We start from the raw sequence: 18,046 nt of genomic DNA, 5'->3' as shown, positions 1-18,046 counted from the left end.
CATCTGCCCAGGGAGGAGACTAAGGGGGAGGTGCATTCGTTATGAAGACCACCAGTTAGCAACTGGGCTTAGAATCAGGAAACCTGGGTTCAAATGCTGGCTTCACCACTTACTAGACAGAAGAATCTAGGCAGATCACTTAATATCTGCGCCTCAGTTTTCTCAGCCACAAAGACGATGACCATGCCCACCTTGAAGGCTTGTTATGAGGCTTAAAAGCTAGCGCCCATAAAGCGTCCAGCTCAGTGATTTGCATCTGGATAGAGTTCTACAAACCCCTCATCCTACAGCCTGCAGACATGGAGTCTTCTGTCATTCCCAAATTACGTGACCAGATGGGGCAGGGGAAGCAGCCTGAAGGAAGTCAGGGAAACACTGTCACCCTCTCCCTCCCAATTTCCCAAAGACCTACCAATTGGCAGGTAACTTTCCGACTGGTGGGCTTTGAGGGACAAGGCTCTTCTGTCCTGCATGTGATCCAGGCAGGCTGGCTGGCTACCACTCTTCTCTCTATTTCTGAAGCAAAAGACAAGTGGGGCAGGAACATGTCATTAAATCGTAAAACCTTTAGGCAACGTCATGGAAAGTTTAAAAAAAAAAAAGATTGCTCAGAATGAGAGTGTTCCCGCACAGCCTAAGAGTAAAGGAATGTCTGGTGGAGGGTGGAAATTACTGATGGAGGCGATTAGTATGTGACTCTGCCGTGGGCTCCGACCCTGTCTCCCCAGGACCAATCCAGTTAGGTCCTAGGCTGCCTCCTCTGAGCCTTTCCATCCTGTTGAGCAGATCAGGGTAAAGGTTTCAAGATACTCTCAGGAAAATCTGATGAACTGGAATGTGTACTTTTAACGGTGCCTAAAATTACTTACAGACCCAGAAGGAAAGACTTGTGTAACTAACATGCATTCTCCACCGGGCCTCACAGTGCCACGGTTAGGAAGGAAGCTGTGGGGCAGTTTCCATTTCAGTGCAAATCTCAGCGTCCCCCAGATAACCTGCAGGGTTGCCCGAGGAGTCTGTCCTACGCATCTAGGAGGATCCCACAGCCAGCCTCCTCGGGACGAGTTGGGAAAAGGGACTTGGCGGGGTCACCAAGCAGCGGCTGCGAGGCACGGAGCACAGCCGCACAGGGAAAGGTGGAACGAAACAACAAGATCAGCTAGCATTCCTCTGTCCCTTGCCAGTCCAGACTGGGAATTTCTCTAATTAGCACCAAAGAACAGAATTTCTCTTTTGCTAAGACAGAAAGCACTGCACCAGCCAAGTCGTAATGAACTTTAATCGGCCTCCCCCTCTCCAACGTCCCCGACAAGCTTATGTTACAGACATCGCCAAGTTCTTTCCTACCTTTGCAAGCACCAAAGAAATAAAACAAAACAAACCACCCCAAACTTCCAGCAACAGAGAAATTCCAGCAACCCCTCAGAGATAAAGCAGGGCAGAGGGCAAATTCCAAAAGGCAGTAGCTTCAGCAAGGCGATATTTAAGCAGTGATCACCGCCAGCGGTCGGACACCAGGGCCCCATCACCGGCCCGGAATGCAACCTGGCAGAGCGCACGCCTATGCCGGCGGAGGGTAGCCAACCAGCAGGCCCGACGTCAGGGAAGGTGTGGAGCCGCTGACGCGGAGGGGCGGGGCTTCGGGGCATCTTCCGTGCTGAGCCCACGCCACCCCTACCATTAGGCGTCTCTGAGCCTGCAACCTGTGCCAATGGGTGACAAGGCTTAGGGAGCTCTGCTCTCAAAGGGCAATCCGAAGAGTGGCTCTGTTAGGTTTGTATCGTCGACTTAGTGACTTTCTCAGCCTTTCTTTTATTTCTTATCTTTAAAAAAAAAAAAAAATCTGTATTTTAAATCCAGGCTGCTGAGGGCTGACCAGGCGGCCTTCCTCCCCAGCACCGTTCCTGGCAGGGGTTCTGTGGGTCATCCTGGCTCTGTTCACGACACTGACTGCCTGCTCACCAGTTCAGCAGCCAACCCCCGCCCACCACCAAAGAAACAGGAGAGGCCCCCTTTTAATATTTTAAGGGATCTCACTTCCGATCTTATTACCATGAAAAGGAGAATTTCTAAATGTCAGCTCTTGCCTCCTTCCCTGCAACTGCCCTGAGTCCTGCATTCTACTGCTCTCCAGAAAACAATAATAACTAGGATTATGAACACTCACCTAGCACTTTCTATGGGCCGGCACTGTTCGAAGCACTTTGCAGATCTTAAACCATTTAACCCTCAAAAGCCCCACCTTTCCAAAACACGGAGGCCCAAGGCAGGTAAGTAGCTTGTCCAGGGTTGACCAGGTCAGGGGTGGACCAGCGTTGGAGGGCAGGCGGCAGGGTCCACCGCCAGACACTGACTAACATCTACCAGAGCTTCCTAGTAGCACACAGCCGTCATTCGTATTACCCAGAGTCCTGTATTTTGCTTCTGAATTGTTGCAGTCTAGAGATTACAGTTCATGACATTTTCTCCTGGCCCAGAAAGAAAACCAGTGAGTGGAAGAAAATGTGTTGTGCAAGCTTGGACGCCAGGGAGCCGGAGAAGGGGACCCGTGTAACTGAGGGGCCGGGACCCTCCCATGCCTGCCTCTTGCCTGCTTTCCTGTCCTGACAGCTAGATAATAGGCACAAGGCCTCCTCTCTCCATGAGAGACAGGTCCTGTATTAACACAGGGCACACCACTCATAGTCGACAGCGGGGCGCCTCAGCGCGGCCTCCGCTTCTCTGAACTCTTCTCCCCGAGATTCCCCGAGGGTCAGACTGCAGCCCCCGGGCTCTTGACGTCTCCTGTCTTAGGAATCTTGTCTGTTCCGACCTAGTCAACCACCCTCTCCCTTTGGATCAAGCCTTCATCTAAGCCTTCAGGCCTAACTTCCCTCCTGAACCCCAGAACTGTTGCTGGACACTGGCCCTCAGCAAGCCCACAGTCGCATCTCAGATGGAACAATTGGTTTTTCCTCCGAAGTCCACGCTCTCTGGTCCCTCCCGCGGTATCTGACTTGCCCTTCTCCACCTTCCCCTCATGCAGAAGAGCCTGGGGAAGGCTGGTTCTGAGTCTCCTGACCCTCGCCCTACCCCACCCGCACAGCCTGACCCTCCGCGGCTCACTAGCTGCTATCCCTGCCCTCCCCTTCCTCACTCCTCTCGCACAGCGCTGTCCCGTCCAATTCTTAGGACATCCCGTCCCCCACATTGAGTCTCTGAGGCTCCTTCAATCCCCTAGCCTGGCATTAAGGTCTCCCCGATCTGGTGGGGGTCAGTCACCTCCCTAAACCTCCCCCTGCCAGCCCCCTGCACAGCTGCACCCTGTGTTCCAGCTCCACCAGTTTCCTCACTCCAAGCAACACTCGCCCCTTTTCTAACTCTACTCTTCTGCTCATGCTGAGCCCCCTCCCTCCCTGGGAATACCCTTCCCTTTGCAGCATCTATCCACATTTTCCCTAGCCTTCAGACTAGCCGGAATCCTTACCTCCTTCGCTGGGAGGTCTCTCCCAGTCAGCCGTCCCCTTCCTCAGCAACTGCATCATTTATTTTTGGCACCAACTCAATTGGGAACTAATCACGCACTGCCTTGTGACAGTAATTCCAATGACACTTGACATTCTTCTTAACGTCGTTCATGGTTCTTCTGCTCCTGGGGGAGCACGCCCGCCTAGCTAAGCCTGGTCCCGGCCAGAGGGTCCCCCACACTCCCAACACCGACCCAGGAGGCCCTGACCCACCTGAGGAGGTTGCCCCTGGGCAAGCTCTGCTCTCGGGCCTGGGGGCTGCCCATGGTGAGGCTCAGCCTCTTGGCCACGTCCGGCCTTCCATCGACGAGGCTGCCCTCCTGGGCCTGGCTGGGGGAGGTGTCATACTGCTCCTCCAGGCACCGCAGGGGCACCGTCCTGTTGATGGGCTGGAAGATGATGGCTCCGCTCTGCTGGGAGATGGGCCGCCGGTTGCCCACATAGCAGCGCACCAGGCCAGGGATGGAGTCAAAGCTCTCCATCTCAAACTGGTACTGCACTCGGCTGTAGGCCTCACTGAGCCGCAGGACCGTCCGGCGGATCTTGAAGTGCTGAGGGAGGTTCTTCCACTGGCAGGTCAGGACAAAGTTTCCGGGGCTGGACAGAGAATCACGAACCAGGAAGTCACCGTCTCGCTGCACGAGGTTTTCTGACACCTTTGGGACAAAACGGTGCGTGAGGAGTAGGCAAGGCAAGCTTAGCTGCGCTGCTCCCCACTTCTTTGGGCCAACAGAGGACAATGCTATTATGTCTCTTCTTCCTCAGTCGACTCTTTATCAAATGCCAAATTCTTAGAACACCCACTAATTCATTTAAGAGCTATTTGCTGATCACCTACTATGTGCCAAGTACTACTGTAGGCACTGCGTTTACAGCAGTGAATGAAGCCCACGAGAGTCCCCGCTGCCTCAGAGCTTCTGTTTTTAGTGGACAGCTTCTATTTTAGTGAGGACAAACAAGCAACAGGTACGGTATGTCAGATGTTGTCAAGTTAAGGAAGAAGTAAATCAGGATGAGGGCTGTCCTCTTAAATACTGTGGTTAGGAGGGTATCACAAGAAGATGATATTTATGCAGACCTGAAGGATATGAAGTGATGGAAAATACATAAGAAAACTTGTGTCTGGTGGGTCTGATTCTCCCCCTTCCCCCAACAATTGGAGGAGGGTGTTTGTTGTCATCTACGAGTCACCCTCAGAGCCCTCTCCTAAGACACCCCTCTCCAGGCCTGGTCGATGGGGGAGGAGGGTCCACACGCAGGTGGAGTCCAGGCACTGTGGAATCGACCCTTGAGTGTGGTTCTGGGCACACCGATTACTCTGGAGGGCCTGGAACAAAGAGGGCCAGGTCTCTCATCTCACAATGTTATTGGGAAGATTATATACCTGCATACATACTATATGCAAAGCACTAGTACAGTGCCTGGAACATAGCAGATGCTAAAAAAATCACTAGCTATAATGATGCTGATGTTTATAATAAAAGGAGAATTTATACTGTGTTGCAGTATGGTTGTTCCTGTAGCTAATCTGCCTGGGTTTGCATTCCGGCTCGTCTGGGTGACAAGTTACATGGACAAGTTACACTCAGTTTACATCATCTGTAAAACGGGGATAATATCACCTACAGGATAGCTATAAAGGTTTAAAGGACTAAAGTGTTGGCTATAACTATCGTTATTATTGTCACAGTCTTTAGTTATACAATCGGGAGTGATGTATAGCTGAAAATTTACACTCATGGCAAATGGGAAACAAATTTTATGATCACGATAAGGAGAATGATGGTGGTGACAGACATCAGATTTATAAACTTTGATAAGTTTTCTAGGACGTGCCAACATTTGATCAGCTAGCTTAGAATAGTATGCTACCATGGTTACCTTAAAATTGCATCTTAGCCTTAAAAATGTTTTCACACAGAAATTCCATTTCTTGGAATTGAGCCTGAGGAAATAATCACAGTCATGAACACAGTAGTTATCTGCAAGGATGTTGGGGAGAGTGCCCAATACAGAATGCAGAAAGCATACAGTGGACACAGACAATGGAGACTGGTGTAGGAGAACATTTCAGAGCAGGAGAAAATTCCCAGGAAATAGCATTAAGGGAGGAAAGTGGGCTGCAAAGTTATATGCAGCATGAGCTCATACTTGATTTGGCAAAGTCTGGCAGGATTTATATCGAAATGTTCATAGTGGTTATCTCCAGAAGGGAGAATTACAGGTAAGAGTTTAATTTTCTTCTTTTTACTCTATTTTCTACAATCGATTTTACACTAAAAGAAGAAAAAAAAAACAAAGTTAGAATCAGGATTATTTCTTTGATGGTGCTGAGAAAGCTGCTACGTTAAAAAAAAACATCCACAACACGATGCCCTTCCCTCACCCTCAGCCACCCCTTTCCTGTCATGTTGTCCTGCGTGACTGGTCAGATCAGGTTACAGTGAAAACCCAAGAGAAACTCTATACCTCAATTCTGCACTTATTCTATTTTTCAGTTTCTATACTATTAAATACAAAAACATCATTCATGGCTATGGCCCAAAGGACTATCACACAAAGTACATGCTGGCCATGAGACTGTGGTCGCTGGTATGATTCCTCTTCTTTCCCACCCCCCGGGCCAGGGGCCGGGGAGGGGAGGGATGGAGAGTGGATAAGTGCCAGCCCCACTAGGGCACAGGCGGCCTTGTCGCTCTGGGTCACCCGCCCTGATGATACCCCCTCTTCACCTGAAATTAAACCGCTGCCTTGAGAAGGAAGCAGGCTCCACAGGGTATGAGGCTGCAGGCAGTCGGCCAAGAGTTCAATTATCTGAACCACAGCCCAGCCTGATATTCCCCAGGTATCACCCTGCGCGGCTGCCTCCTGCCTGCGCCTTGTTTACAGAACCACAGAACAGCTGCTCTCCCTTCATCCACTCACCGGCCACGGGGAAATGTACTTTGGATTCCTGACCTTAGCTCTTCTCAAGGTCTCCTTAGAGACGCGCCTACGTTAAGTCACCACAGGCCACCCTGTAGTAGTGCGGCTCTGGCTGAACCGGAGCTTGCGCCTGGTAGCCTTGGGCGTGTGACCCTGCGCGGGGGCGGGTACCTGTCGGGGGATGCGGCCGTGGTACCAGGCATGGCTGCGCAAGTCCTCGCTGCTCAGCAGCAGCTCCTCTTCCAGCTCCTTCTTCAGCCTCTCCTGGGTCCTGTCCATGACGTGCCTCTCCTTGGAGAACTGCAACACAGGGTCACCAGTGATCTCCCAGCCTGCTGGGGCCGTGAGCCCAGGCCAGCCGGCTGGAGACGCCAGCCTTGCGGTCGGCTGCTTTGCTGATCAAACCAGTATATGCCCAAAGCCCTGGTCAGGTAGAGGAGCCTGGATAATGATTACAATTAGCTGTGAACTTTCATTTCTCTGGCTGGAGAGAGCATGGAGTAAAATTTTCACCTGCACTCGGGGACTATGATAGGAGAGTAAGCCAAGCCGTTCCTTTTATCAGTCGACTCGGGTAGCAGCTGAAAACATGGGGAGCAGGGCAGGGGGCGCCAGGGAGAGACGTGCCAGGCCACCCAGAGAGCTTCCTCATCCTCCTTCAGAGCTGTCCTAACACAGAGCTGGGAAGGACAGAGTCCCAGCCGGCCCATGGTCCCAGGCCCGCAGGACAGTGCTGCCCAAAGTGCAGTCCCAGGGCTGTCGTGATGGCTCTGAAATCTTTGCTACTGGCAAACTCCAGTTCAGGACCGAGTTTGCCTTTAGAAACGTTTAGAGCAATTGGACAGAGTAATGTCTCTTGAATCTACTAACAGAAGTCTGAGTGTGTATTTTGTATGTGATTTTAATTTCATTTTTCTGCTATTTCATTTTTTACGACAGATTGGAAAAGGAAACTTAAATCAAAACAAAGAACTGGCTCTTCACCTCAAGTAGTTTGAGAATCACTGAATCTAGGTCACTGCACAGCGGCCGGGACAGGAGTTCTGGGTGGGTAACACTTGTTCCGGGTTTAATTTAGAACCCACGCCCACTTACAACATGTGAACTGAACTTGGACACCTGCCTGGTTCCCAGCAAAACCGGCCTCAGGGACTGTGGCTGAAGGTCATATGAGCAGGAAAAGGCTGTGTCCTTATGTTTTCTCAACTTCCCCAGCTGGGCCTCAAAGGCCTGTAGGAATCACAAAACTATCCTCATCACACTGCCCTGCACCTTAGCAAGGAAAGAGCCCCCCAGACCTCCACTCAAGAAGAAGAAAAATACCTGGGATTTTATAGCTGGATTCTGATCCTCAGCCCACGAGGGCACTGGCCGCAGAATGACTCCCGGGCTGTTTTCAAGGTGGGGTTCTGGCTTACTAATTATTTACTTCTCCCTCCACCTCTTCCCCACCACTCTTCTCACAGTGCAGGACCCCCCCCCCGGAGTGTTTGACAGATGAGCTGAATTCCTATCAAAGAGATACTGATGTTGGCTGCCCACAGCGCCCGCAGGCATTATTAGCATTGATGTTTGACACTGTCGGCTTCGATCATTAATTATGTACAGGTACATCTGAAGACATTCTGAGTGCAGAATGTAGATTGTCAACCAGGCCACATCTGCTATTTGTGTATTGTCTGTCTTGCCTCCTGCTAGGTAACAAGCTTCCCGAGACCAGAAGCCCATCTGCCTTCTCCCCTGCTGCCTTCGGGCAATGCCTGAACACAATGGTTACTGCGTACTCACTGAATGAACAAATAACCCAATGTCTATGACTTTTCTTAGTTATGGAGGTTCTCCTGTTTCCTCTCAAATTATTTGAAGCCCTGGTTTAACCGGGCGGGTTGCCACACAGCTAAAGGATGACTGACATTCCTCAGTCTTTCTCTCTTATAGGGAGATGTGGCCACGTGGCTAAGTTTTGGCTAAGGAAGGGTAAACTGCCATGTTGGTGGGACTTCCAAGCTGAGATGTGATGGCCGGAGCTGCAAAACCATCCTGGATAATGAGGAAGAGGCCAAACCAGAGGAATAGGCGAGCAGAAGGCCTGAACGAGCCCAGGTCCCTCACAAGGGTGAGGCCAACACCCCGGCCCTGGACTGCCGGCCTCCAGGTCTTCCATGTGATCTTTTAGCTTTTTTAAGCCTGTTATTTTGGGTGTTCCTGTCACTGGCAGCTGAGCTAAATCCTAACCGATACTGTGACCCTGGCCTCTCTTCAGCCACCCTGACAGTCTGTACACCTAGCCTAAATCCCTTGTGCCGAGCCCTGGGTCCACTTCTTCTTGGTCTGAGCTCTGAAAATGCAGCAACCAGCAGGTCCTATCCTCTGTGTAACCCTCCACTGAAACTGTGTTCGCCCAGACCCCGAAAGCTATCCCCGTACTCTCCTCGCTCCCTGATAGCCAACACCCAGGCCACGTCCCATCCTCCACCCCCTCTCTCTTTCTCGGCATCTCATAAACATCAAAGGTCTTCTGTAGCATTTTATATGGGACAATCTTTTACTTCAGGTTTTGAGATAATATTGTTTTGCACTTGTTACCAAAAAAAAAAAAAAAAAATCAGTTCTCATTACTTCTGTCCTAACTCCTTAGAGGAAAGTCCACAGTTACTGTTCTCTCCCCCTGCAGACTCGGGAGCTGGGGCACTCTAGGGAAGTACCTAGAGAAGAGAGAAAAGATCCGTAAGACTGACCCTCTCACATAATCTGGGACAGAAGACCAGACTTCAGAAAATATGCCCTCAAGCTCTTGCATAATTTGTGAAAAGTTAGGGAGTTCCACAGTTGTCCAGACTTGTATTTTAAATGGGAAGAGGAGAAGGGAAAGGGAGCGAGATGAAGAGGGAGGGGGTGGAGGGGGAGGGGCTTCATTTCAAGCCAGTGAGGGCTGGTTCTGCATTAAAAGGAGCCAAGGGGGCCGCTGGGAGCTTCTGCGTTTACAGATGATGTGGGCAATGTCTCCCAAACAACTGAAGAGGCAATTCAGAAGTCACCCACATATGGTCATTCTCATGATTAAAGAGTGGTTATTTGGGAGAGGATGCCTTCTAGAACTTTCACTCATTGTTTTAATCACATATATTAACGCAACTTTTATTTTTCCCAGGTGCCTATTTTATGACAGCTCCACCTTGCTGACTCTGATTTTGCCGCTGTAGGTAGGTACTTTGATGTGCTGTCAACCCCGTGGTTGGTGACGGGTGACCATATAAGAAAGCAGTTTACACTGAATGGAAGTGCAGTACTCACTGACCTTTGGACCTTATGTTCTTCAACTGCCAGAGAAAGCAAGAAAATAATTACAAATAATCGATCTCTCAAACAAATGCTATAAATATTACTAATGACCACCTTATAGTAACACAACGTTTTCTTCAAGCTCAAATTCTCTAACTATTTGCTCCTAAATTTGAACTTCATTCCTGGAAGATAAGTCTGATTCTTTGTTTCTCCAGTCTCTTATCTTGAGGGGAGGAGGGGGCAGCGAGGGGAGGCCAGAGATGGAATAGGGTTTCATTGCACCAGCACGGGCCCTGGCCATCCTGAGCTCCACCACACACAGCAGCTGGGGCACAACCTCCGGAGGAAGGGAAACTGCTAGGCTTTGGATCAAGAACATTCTGCCACAAGTCTTGCCAGGTTCATTCCAGGGACCAAATCCACCCACAGCCACCATAAGAGAAGGATCCAGGCTGGACACGTATCTTCTACTCCAAGTCTTGCCTGAGTCTGACCCATGAGAGATTTGAGAGCAGTCCTTTTTTTTGGGGGGGGGGAGGTGTAAAAAAATGTGCTATGTATGTAAATTAAGTAATAAGTATACCTTGAGCAGGAAAGAAAGGAAAGAAGAAAGGGAGGGAGGGATGGAGGCAGGGCTTAGTAACTACTGTGTCACGGTTACCCACTCACATGGCTCCACTTCTAAAACTTCTTCCAGTCCCAGTCATTGGCTCTGGGGTCTGAGACGAGAGGTAGGTAAATGGATAACTACAGCAAATGAGGGGATGGATGAGGCCCACAACTGTCCAACCGAATTGAAGTTTAGCCAGAAAGTTCATAAATTACTATCATTGTTGCTTTTCATGGAAATCTGAGTCTAGCTACTACTTTTCTACTGCCAGCATTTTCACAACCCTGACCTCAACGGATGTGACAGCACGGTGTTTAAGAGCTCAGGCCAGCCTGCCCCCTCCATCCATAGGCCACTGTGCCACTCACCAGCTGTGTGGCTCTGGGCAAGTGACTTTCCCTCTCTGTAGAGCTCCTGGTCTGCAAAATGGGGATAATAACATATGACGACAGGTTAATAGGGATGAAATGGATCGATATCCATAAAGCGCTTATGACATACCGTGGTACACAGACCGCGCGAACTGTTCACTGTTTTTATAGGCCTATATCAGAATGCCATTCACCTGGTGAAATAAAATGAACAGTTTACGTTTGAGGTGTTTAAGGTCTGATGCACAGGCATGGTGGGTGGGTCAGTATTTGGGAGGAAAGCAGTTCAGGAAAGCAGCCTGGTACTTGTTTAAGTGCCCACTGGCTACCTCAATCCTCTTCAGAAGCCTGCTGTCCACCTGCCCCAGGCCCTCTGGTCTGGTTACACGGCCAGGACCAGTCCTAGCTTGCTGAGGCCGCCTCCGAAAATCACTCTAATCTGGAAGGAACATCTCTGGAGCCCCACACCGCAGGCAAGTCTGGTCTTGACAGGCTGGAATAGCTGGAGCCCAGGAGATGGTTGGAAAACACATTCTGGAGGCACAGAGCCAGCTCCACCGACGTGCTGGGAACCTCGATTAACAAGGAAACCCACATTTCAACAGTTCTCTGAGGAAGAAAAAGCTGTCCCAGCCCAGGGAGGAATGGAGCTCAGGGTCTCCTCTCGCGACGGCTGTGTGAGGTGCGATCCTGCATTTCAAATCAGGCACAACAATGGGACCCAGACTCTCCGGAGGTTTGTGTTCCTAAGTCCGGGGGATGAAGGACGCGTGCTCACCACCATCGGTGGGAAAGCCCCAGAGCCGCCGTGGGAGACCATTGAGGGGATTAGGAAAAGATGGCATCTGCATTGTAACTAATATTTTATTCCCTCCCTGTGTGAAGGAAAGCATCCCAGTTCCCACAGAATTTTAAATTGTGCAAATCATCAAGAAAGACCACATCCCCAGGCTGGGAGCTGTGGATGGAAAGGAAAAGACTGCAGAGGCACCATCTTGGGGCCAACAACAATGGTGACCAAGCAGTTTGCCAACCCTCAGGCTGCTGGCGGGTGATGACAGGCTGGGTCCCTACCCTCAGGAGGGCACATTCTCCTAGAAGCCCACACAGGGAATAGTTTAACACATCCCTGAGCTCTGGAGACAGAATGCAGGGATCTCATCCCTGCCCCTACAGCTCCTTAGCCTGGGCAAGTTACGCCACCTCTTTATCCTTTGGTTTTCCCATGTCAAAAAGGCCCCATATGGGGTGGGGGGGTAGGAAGGAGAAGACGGGGTATCAGGGTTGGCCCTTGAGGATAAAACTTGAGAACAGTAAGGGTGCTTTGGGCATGTGAGCTAAGAGCAGGTGGGCCTGGTCAGATAAAGGTGCTGTCTGAGGAGGAGAGGGCTAGAGCAGGCGGAGCCTCTCCCCCTAACACCCCAAGCACCCGTTTTCTCTCCCCAGGAGAGCTCCATCTTTTCTCTAAGTATGTGATTCAAACCTACCTCCCTGGACATTGCTGGCTGGCCTGGCTAAGTCCCTGACCCAAGCTGGCCTCACCAAATTTCTTCCTGGGATCTTTCTAAGGGAACTGAGTGAAGGACACCCTACCTGCTTGTGAAAACGTCATGAGACTGGAAGAACGGAGGTTGCTTCACCTTATGTTGACCCGACTGGGCTGAGAGAATGAAGTCACTGTGCAAAGAGAAGAGAAGGAGGAGATGGAAGGGTCCGAGCGGCACACACATCCCTAACCCCAGCTGATCATGTTAACTGGCAAACTCCCCTGATACCTCAGTTAGTTTGTGCTGGACTCCTGTCACTTGTGACCAGAGAAGTCCTGACCCAGGAAGGCAGAGATCAGACAGATCAGACAGAGGGGCACTGTAGACTGAGAGGTTAGACCTTCACACTCCAGACGCTGAAGGCCATTGACACTTTCTGCCCGGGAAGGCAACAGGTACAAAAAAAAGATGCTTTTGGACGGATCAATCTGGCTGCGGTGAGCAGAAGGGACTGGATGGGGCTGGGGTTAGCGGCACGAGGCCAGTTCAGAGTCTTTTGAAATGTGCTGATGATGCCCAAATCCCCCCCTCCAGCCTTTAGGGTTGCTGCTGTGGTAGGGATATTTACCAGAATCCACTTCAGAGCTCAGATGCCGATATGGATAAATGGAACTCATCTTTTCTGCAAAGCCTGCTCTTCTCCTTTCCCAGTCATTGGCACCTCCACTGCCCTCATTACTCAAACTAGAACCCTCAGAACTGGCTTCCACGGATCAAGAAATTCCTGATTATACCTCTCACCAGGGCCCATTCTAATCCCCGTGGAGGTTATCATGTCCTGTTCTCCCTGAACTTTCACAATAGCCTCCTGATAATTTCCCTACCCCCATGTCTAGTGCTGCAACCCACCACCTACAAAGCCACAGATCATCATATCCTCAGAGACTTTAGTCAAGGGGTGCCCCAGCTGGGGCTGACATGAGATCCAGAGTCTCTTCTAGCTCCCCCTCCCCCAAAATGGATCGGCTGCTTATGTCTGGTTTTCGCTCTCCCAGGGCTCAGACCTGGCCCATAAGGGACACAGACCCCCATCGCCCTCTCCTCCCAGATCCCTGAGCTTTGAACACATTACATTCCTTGAAGCCCGGTGAGCTGATGCACCGCTCTTGCTATATACAGACACCTCGTACAGGGACCCAGGTCTGAATTTGCCAGGAGGCCCAGGTCACGAGAAGGCTGTGGATGCCTATGTGAGGCATCTTTGTGGGTCCCCAGAAATAAGTGGCAGAGGCTTGATGGATGGGGGAGATGGGCAAGGGTACTGCCATTATGCAGTGGGTCCATGAGTGGGGTCCATGAGTCAGCAGATTTGGGGCATTAAAGTTTTGTGGACTTTATTTAAAGGGTCCACATGTTCCAAAGGGCTCACAGTATCCTACACATAAAACCCAAAGGCAGGAGATGCCCTTCTCCATCTGGCCCTGAGCTCCCTTTCTGAGGCACACTGACACAGGGCCCTGGTCATAGGACCTTCCACAGCTTCATGGACACACAGTCCCTTATGTCCCTCCTCCATGCCTTCTCTCATGGTCCAGAGACAGTGACCCACCTGCAGATGCCACTGTGTATCCCGGCTGGAGCCCAAGCTGGGGGATGGGGAGAGGCCAGAGGGGAGTTGGATGAGGCAGGCAGGGCCTTGAAGGCCATGCTGAATTAGTCTGATTTTATCAAAGGGAGCAGGGAATCCACTAACACACAGGGGGCAATGCAGTCTGCCAGGCATGAGCTCCTTGAGGGCAGAGGCCATGGCTTACTTGCTTTGGGCTCCCAGAGCCTGGTGGCTAGCACGCAGCAGGTACCCAGTAAACACCTACTGACTGGAACCATGCTTGCCATTTCACCCTCCGTGTGGCAGCTTCCTTGCCACTGGGTGGGGAGAAAAAGAAAGAGTTTGGAGGTTGGTCAAGAACAGGTGACAAAAAACAGAGTCATAGGTCAATGGAACAGAATAGAGAGCCCAGAAATGAACCTACCCTTGTGTGGGCAATTAATCTATGACCAAGAGGCAAGAATATACAATGGAGGAAAGACAACCTCTTCAGTAAATGGTGTTGGGAAAACTGGACAGCTATATGCAAAAGAATCAAACCGGACTACTTTCTCATGCCATATACAAAAATAAACTCAAATGGATTAAAGACTTACATGGGAGACCTGAAACCATAAAACTTCTAGAAGAAAACATAGGCAGTACATTCCTAGACATCGGTCTTCGTAACATATTTTTGGATATCTCTCCTCAGGCAAGGGAAACAAAAGCAAAAATAAACAAACGGGACTACATCAAACTACAAGGCTTTGCACAATGATGGAAACCATCAACAAAATGAAAAGGCTGCCTATTGAAGAGAAGATATTTGCAAACGCTATACCTGATAAGGGGCTAATATCCAAAATAGACAGAGAACTCATACAACTCAAGAGCAAAAGACCAAACAACCTGATTTTAAAAAACGGGCAGAGGATCTAGATAAACATTTTTCTGAAGAAGACATACAGATGGCCAACAGGTACGTGAAAAGATGCTCAACATCACAAATCATCAGGGAAATGCAACTCAAAACCACAATGAGATATCACCTCACACCTGTCAGAATGGCTATTATTAAAAAGACAACAAATAATAAGTGTTGGTGAGGATGTGAAGAAAAGGGAATCCTCATGCACTGTTGGTGGAAATGTAAATGAGTGCAGATGCTGTGGAAAACAGTATGGAGATTCCTCAAAAAATTTAAAATAGAACTACCATGTGATCCAGCAATTCCACTCCTGGGTATTTATCTGAAGAAAACTAAAACACTGATTAGAAAAAATATATGCACCACTATGTTCACAGCAGTATTATTTACAATAGTCAAGATACGGAAGCAACCTTAGTGCCTATCAATAGATGAATGGATAAAAAAGATCTGGCATATATACACAATGGAATGTTACTCAGCCATAAAAGAGAATGAAATCTTGCCATTTGACACAACATGGATGGACCTAGAGGGGGTATCATGCTAAGTGAGATAAGTCAGACAAAAAAAAGACAAATACTGTATGATTTCACTTATATGTAGAATCTAAAAAACAAAACAAGGAACAAACATAACAAAACAGAAACGGACTCACAGATACAGAGAACAAACAGGTGGTTGCCAGAAGGGAGTGGGGTTGGGGGATGAGAGAAATAGGTGAGGAAGATTAAGAGGTACAAACTTCCAGCTGCAAAATAAATGAGTCAGGGGGTGAAATGTACAGTGTGGGGAATACAGTCAATAATGATGTCATATCTTTGTATGGTGACAGATGGTAACCAAACTTACGGTAATCATTACGAATGTAGAGAAGTATCAAATCACTATGTTACATAACAGGAATTAACAGAGTGTTGTAGGTCAATTATACTTCACAAACAAACAAACTCATAGAAAAAGAGATCAGATTTGTGGTTACCAGAGGTGGGGGGGGGGGAGGGGGAATTGGATGAAGGAGTCAAAAGGCACAAACGTCCAGTTATAAGATAAATAAGTCCTAGGGATGTAACGTACAACATGATCAATATACTTAACTCTACTGCACATTACATATGAAAGGTGTTAAGAGAGTAAATCCTAGAGTTCTCATCACAAGGAAAACAATATATTTTTTCTATTTCTCTAATTTTCTATCTACAGGAGATCATGTTCACTAAACTTATTGCGATCATTTCATGACATATGGAAGTCAAATCGTTATGCTGTACACTTTGAATTTAACAGTTCTGTATGTCAGTTATACCTCAATAAAACTGGAAGGGAAAAAAAAAAAAGAACAGGTGACCCTGACCACCTTTCTAGACTTCTTTTAACTTGTGTCTGTCTGCACCTGGGAGTAATAGCGCCCACGTCACAGGACTACCTGACCTGATGTCCCTGGAATTAAAAAAAAAAGGAACTGGCACAGTGCCTGGCACACGGTAGGTGCTCATGTGGAACAACGTAGAATTTGAACTCTCTAAAGATGCTTCTTAGCTAAAAAATAGAAAGTTACTTCACTAAAGAGTTTTTCTAAAAAACGAATTATACAACCCATCAGAAGGTTTGAGAGATATTTGGTCTTTGAGAATTTATCAATAGTTCTGATGGAATAAAAAAAGCTAGAAGTTGGAACTACCAATTTCTACTTAGGCGTAGGTATGTTTATTCTGTTTATTTCAGTTCCAAGTCAATAGTTGCTGGGGTTTTGAGCAGCACTAAACGGTTCCACCTGTGCAGGGTGACGCGTCACTGAGCACCCGTAAGAAGGCACTTTGCTTCGGTGGCACGCGTCTCAGTACTAACATGCACACGTGGTTACTCCAGCCGGCCACACGTCCACAGCACACAGGACAGAGTGGCAGCATGAGAGTGTAAGAAAGCACACAGGACAGAGTGGCAGCGTGAGAGTGTAAGAAAGTTGTGTGTTTTGCCCGAGGGCTGAGACGTCCTGGTACAAAGATGATGTGTCCTTTAGGGCCTTGGAGGCTTAGTCATCAATATGTTTTTTTGTTGAATTTTTAAGGTTGGGATGATTTTCTAGTCATTCATTCTATGACCAAGGTTGGGAATTAACTTGCTTGAAATAAAAAAAGGAGGATGGGAATGTGTGCAAGAAAAGAGGAAGGGAGGGAGCAAGCTTCTGGGCTATTCTGTCCTAGTTCAGAGGGTCGGGCCACAACACCCAGAAAGCTATCAGGCTCTCAGACAAAAGCTTCTCTCTTCTGCCCTAGGCCGCTTTACTCAACGGAGGGAGAGGTCCACAAAAGTCCAGGCCACTCATCGGGTTGTACCAAACAACTCCACAGGTCATGTTTTTCCATAAATCTCATCCAGAAATTACGATCACAAACAAAATTGTAAGTCCGACTGCATGTAAAACTGGTCTAATATCTCAGCAAAGACCATGTCCTCTGATGAGCCGATGGGAAACCCCTCTGAGTCCGCTGTGAACTGCCCCCGGGTGGCCAGGGCAATGCCAGAGTCCGGAAAGACCCTCATCTCAGATCCACTGAACTCCAGCAAGACATGTGATGACGTGACAGCCGTGCCATCTCGAACCCTAACGAATGCTGTAAACACATGAAGAGGCGGAGCTCCTCCACCCTGGAAAACGCACGCTTTTGATCACCATTACAGGAGTATTCTGAAGGCTCACCGAGCCTCTTAGCATCTAGGGTTGGCTTACAAGTAAACCCGCCTGAAAATGAGATTCTTTGGGGATTTCAGAAACTCAGACCCTTTGAAACACTGCCTTGTGCTGAATTTTAAGCAGTGGACCAGTTGATGACCAAATTCCAAAGTATATCAAGGGCTTTCAGAGATCCAAGTGGTATTTTTACTGTTGAAAACCTGCATAAATTGATCACGAAGCCACAGAATGAATAAATCCCAATTACTTCTGCCACTCTTAACCCTGACCACAGGCTGAAAAACAAGAATCCACTTCTCCACCAGTTTCAGGCCCAACAATTTCTAGTACAAACCTTCAACTGTTTTAATCTGAGGTAGAATAGAATGAAAGGGGATGGCATTTGTGGCAATCCTAAGGCCTTGAAATGAAACTATTCGTATATTGGGTTCTGCGCCACCTTTGACTGACACTCGCTGGCTTTATGGCTTGCCTAAAAATATTTTATTATAATCCAAAGATAAGTGAAGAAAGGCTTGAATTTACTAATCCAACTTTTCCCACTGGGGTGCTAGGCTAGACAAATATAGTTTCTCATGCTAATAACTGTGATTAAAGTCAAAGTCTTTACCTAAGTAAAGAATTAATTTGTAACTAAAAGTCCAAAGA

General features: G+C 48.6%; 1 protein-coding gene across 6 annotated transcripts in view; it reads right to left on the bottom strand.

Moving 5' to 3' along the window:
* The window catches only part of BCAR3 (BCAR3 adaptor protein, NSP family member), a 116,687-nt gene that overhangs the window by 23,087 nt on the left and 75,554 nt on the right, over positions 1 to 18,046 (bottom strand). For 2 of the 6 annotated variants that reach the window (XM_082670547.1, XM_082670549.1), the window contains 3 exons: positions 6,603 to 6,731; positions 3,720 to 4,162; positions 413 to 516 (listed from right to left, as the gene is read on the bottom strand). In XM_082670547.1, coding sequence (XP_082526673.1) covers positions 413 to 516; positions 3,720 to 4,162; positions 6,603 to 6,731 — 676 coding nt within the window. Of the gene's footprint in view, positions 1 to 412; positions 517 to 1,347; positions 1,520 to 3,719; positions 4,163 to 6,602; positions 6,732 to 12,290; positions 12,377 to 18,046 lie in introns of those variants that run through there. The other 4 variants (XM_082670548.1, XM_082670551.1, XM_082670550.1 and 1 more) reach the window with 3 other exon arrangements.

This window comes from Grampus griseus (assembly GCF_964374135.1).
Source record: "Grampus griseus genome assembly, chromosome: 1".
NCBI classification, from domain to species: Eukaryota; Metazoa; Chordata; class Mammalia; order Artiodactyla; family Delphinidae; genus Grampus; species Grampus griseus.
This window is presented reverse-complemented; position numbering and strand designations above follow the sequence as displayed.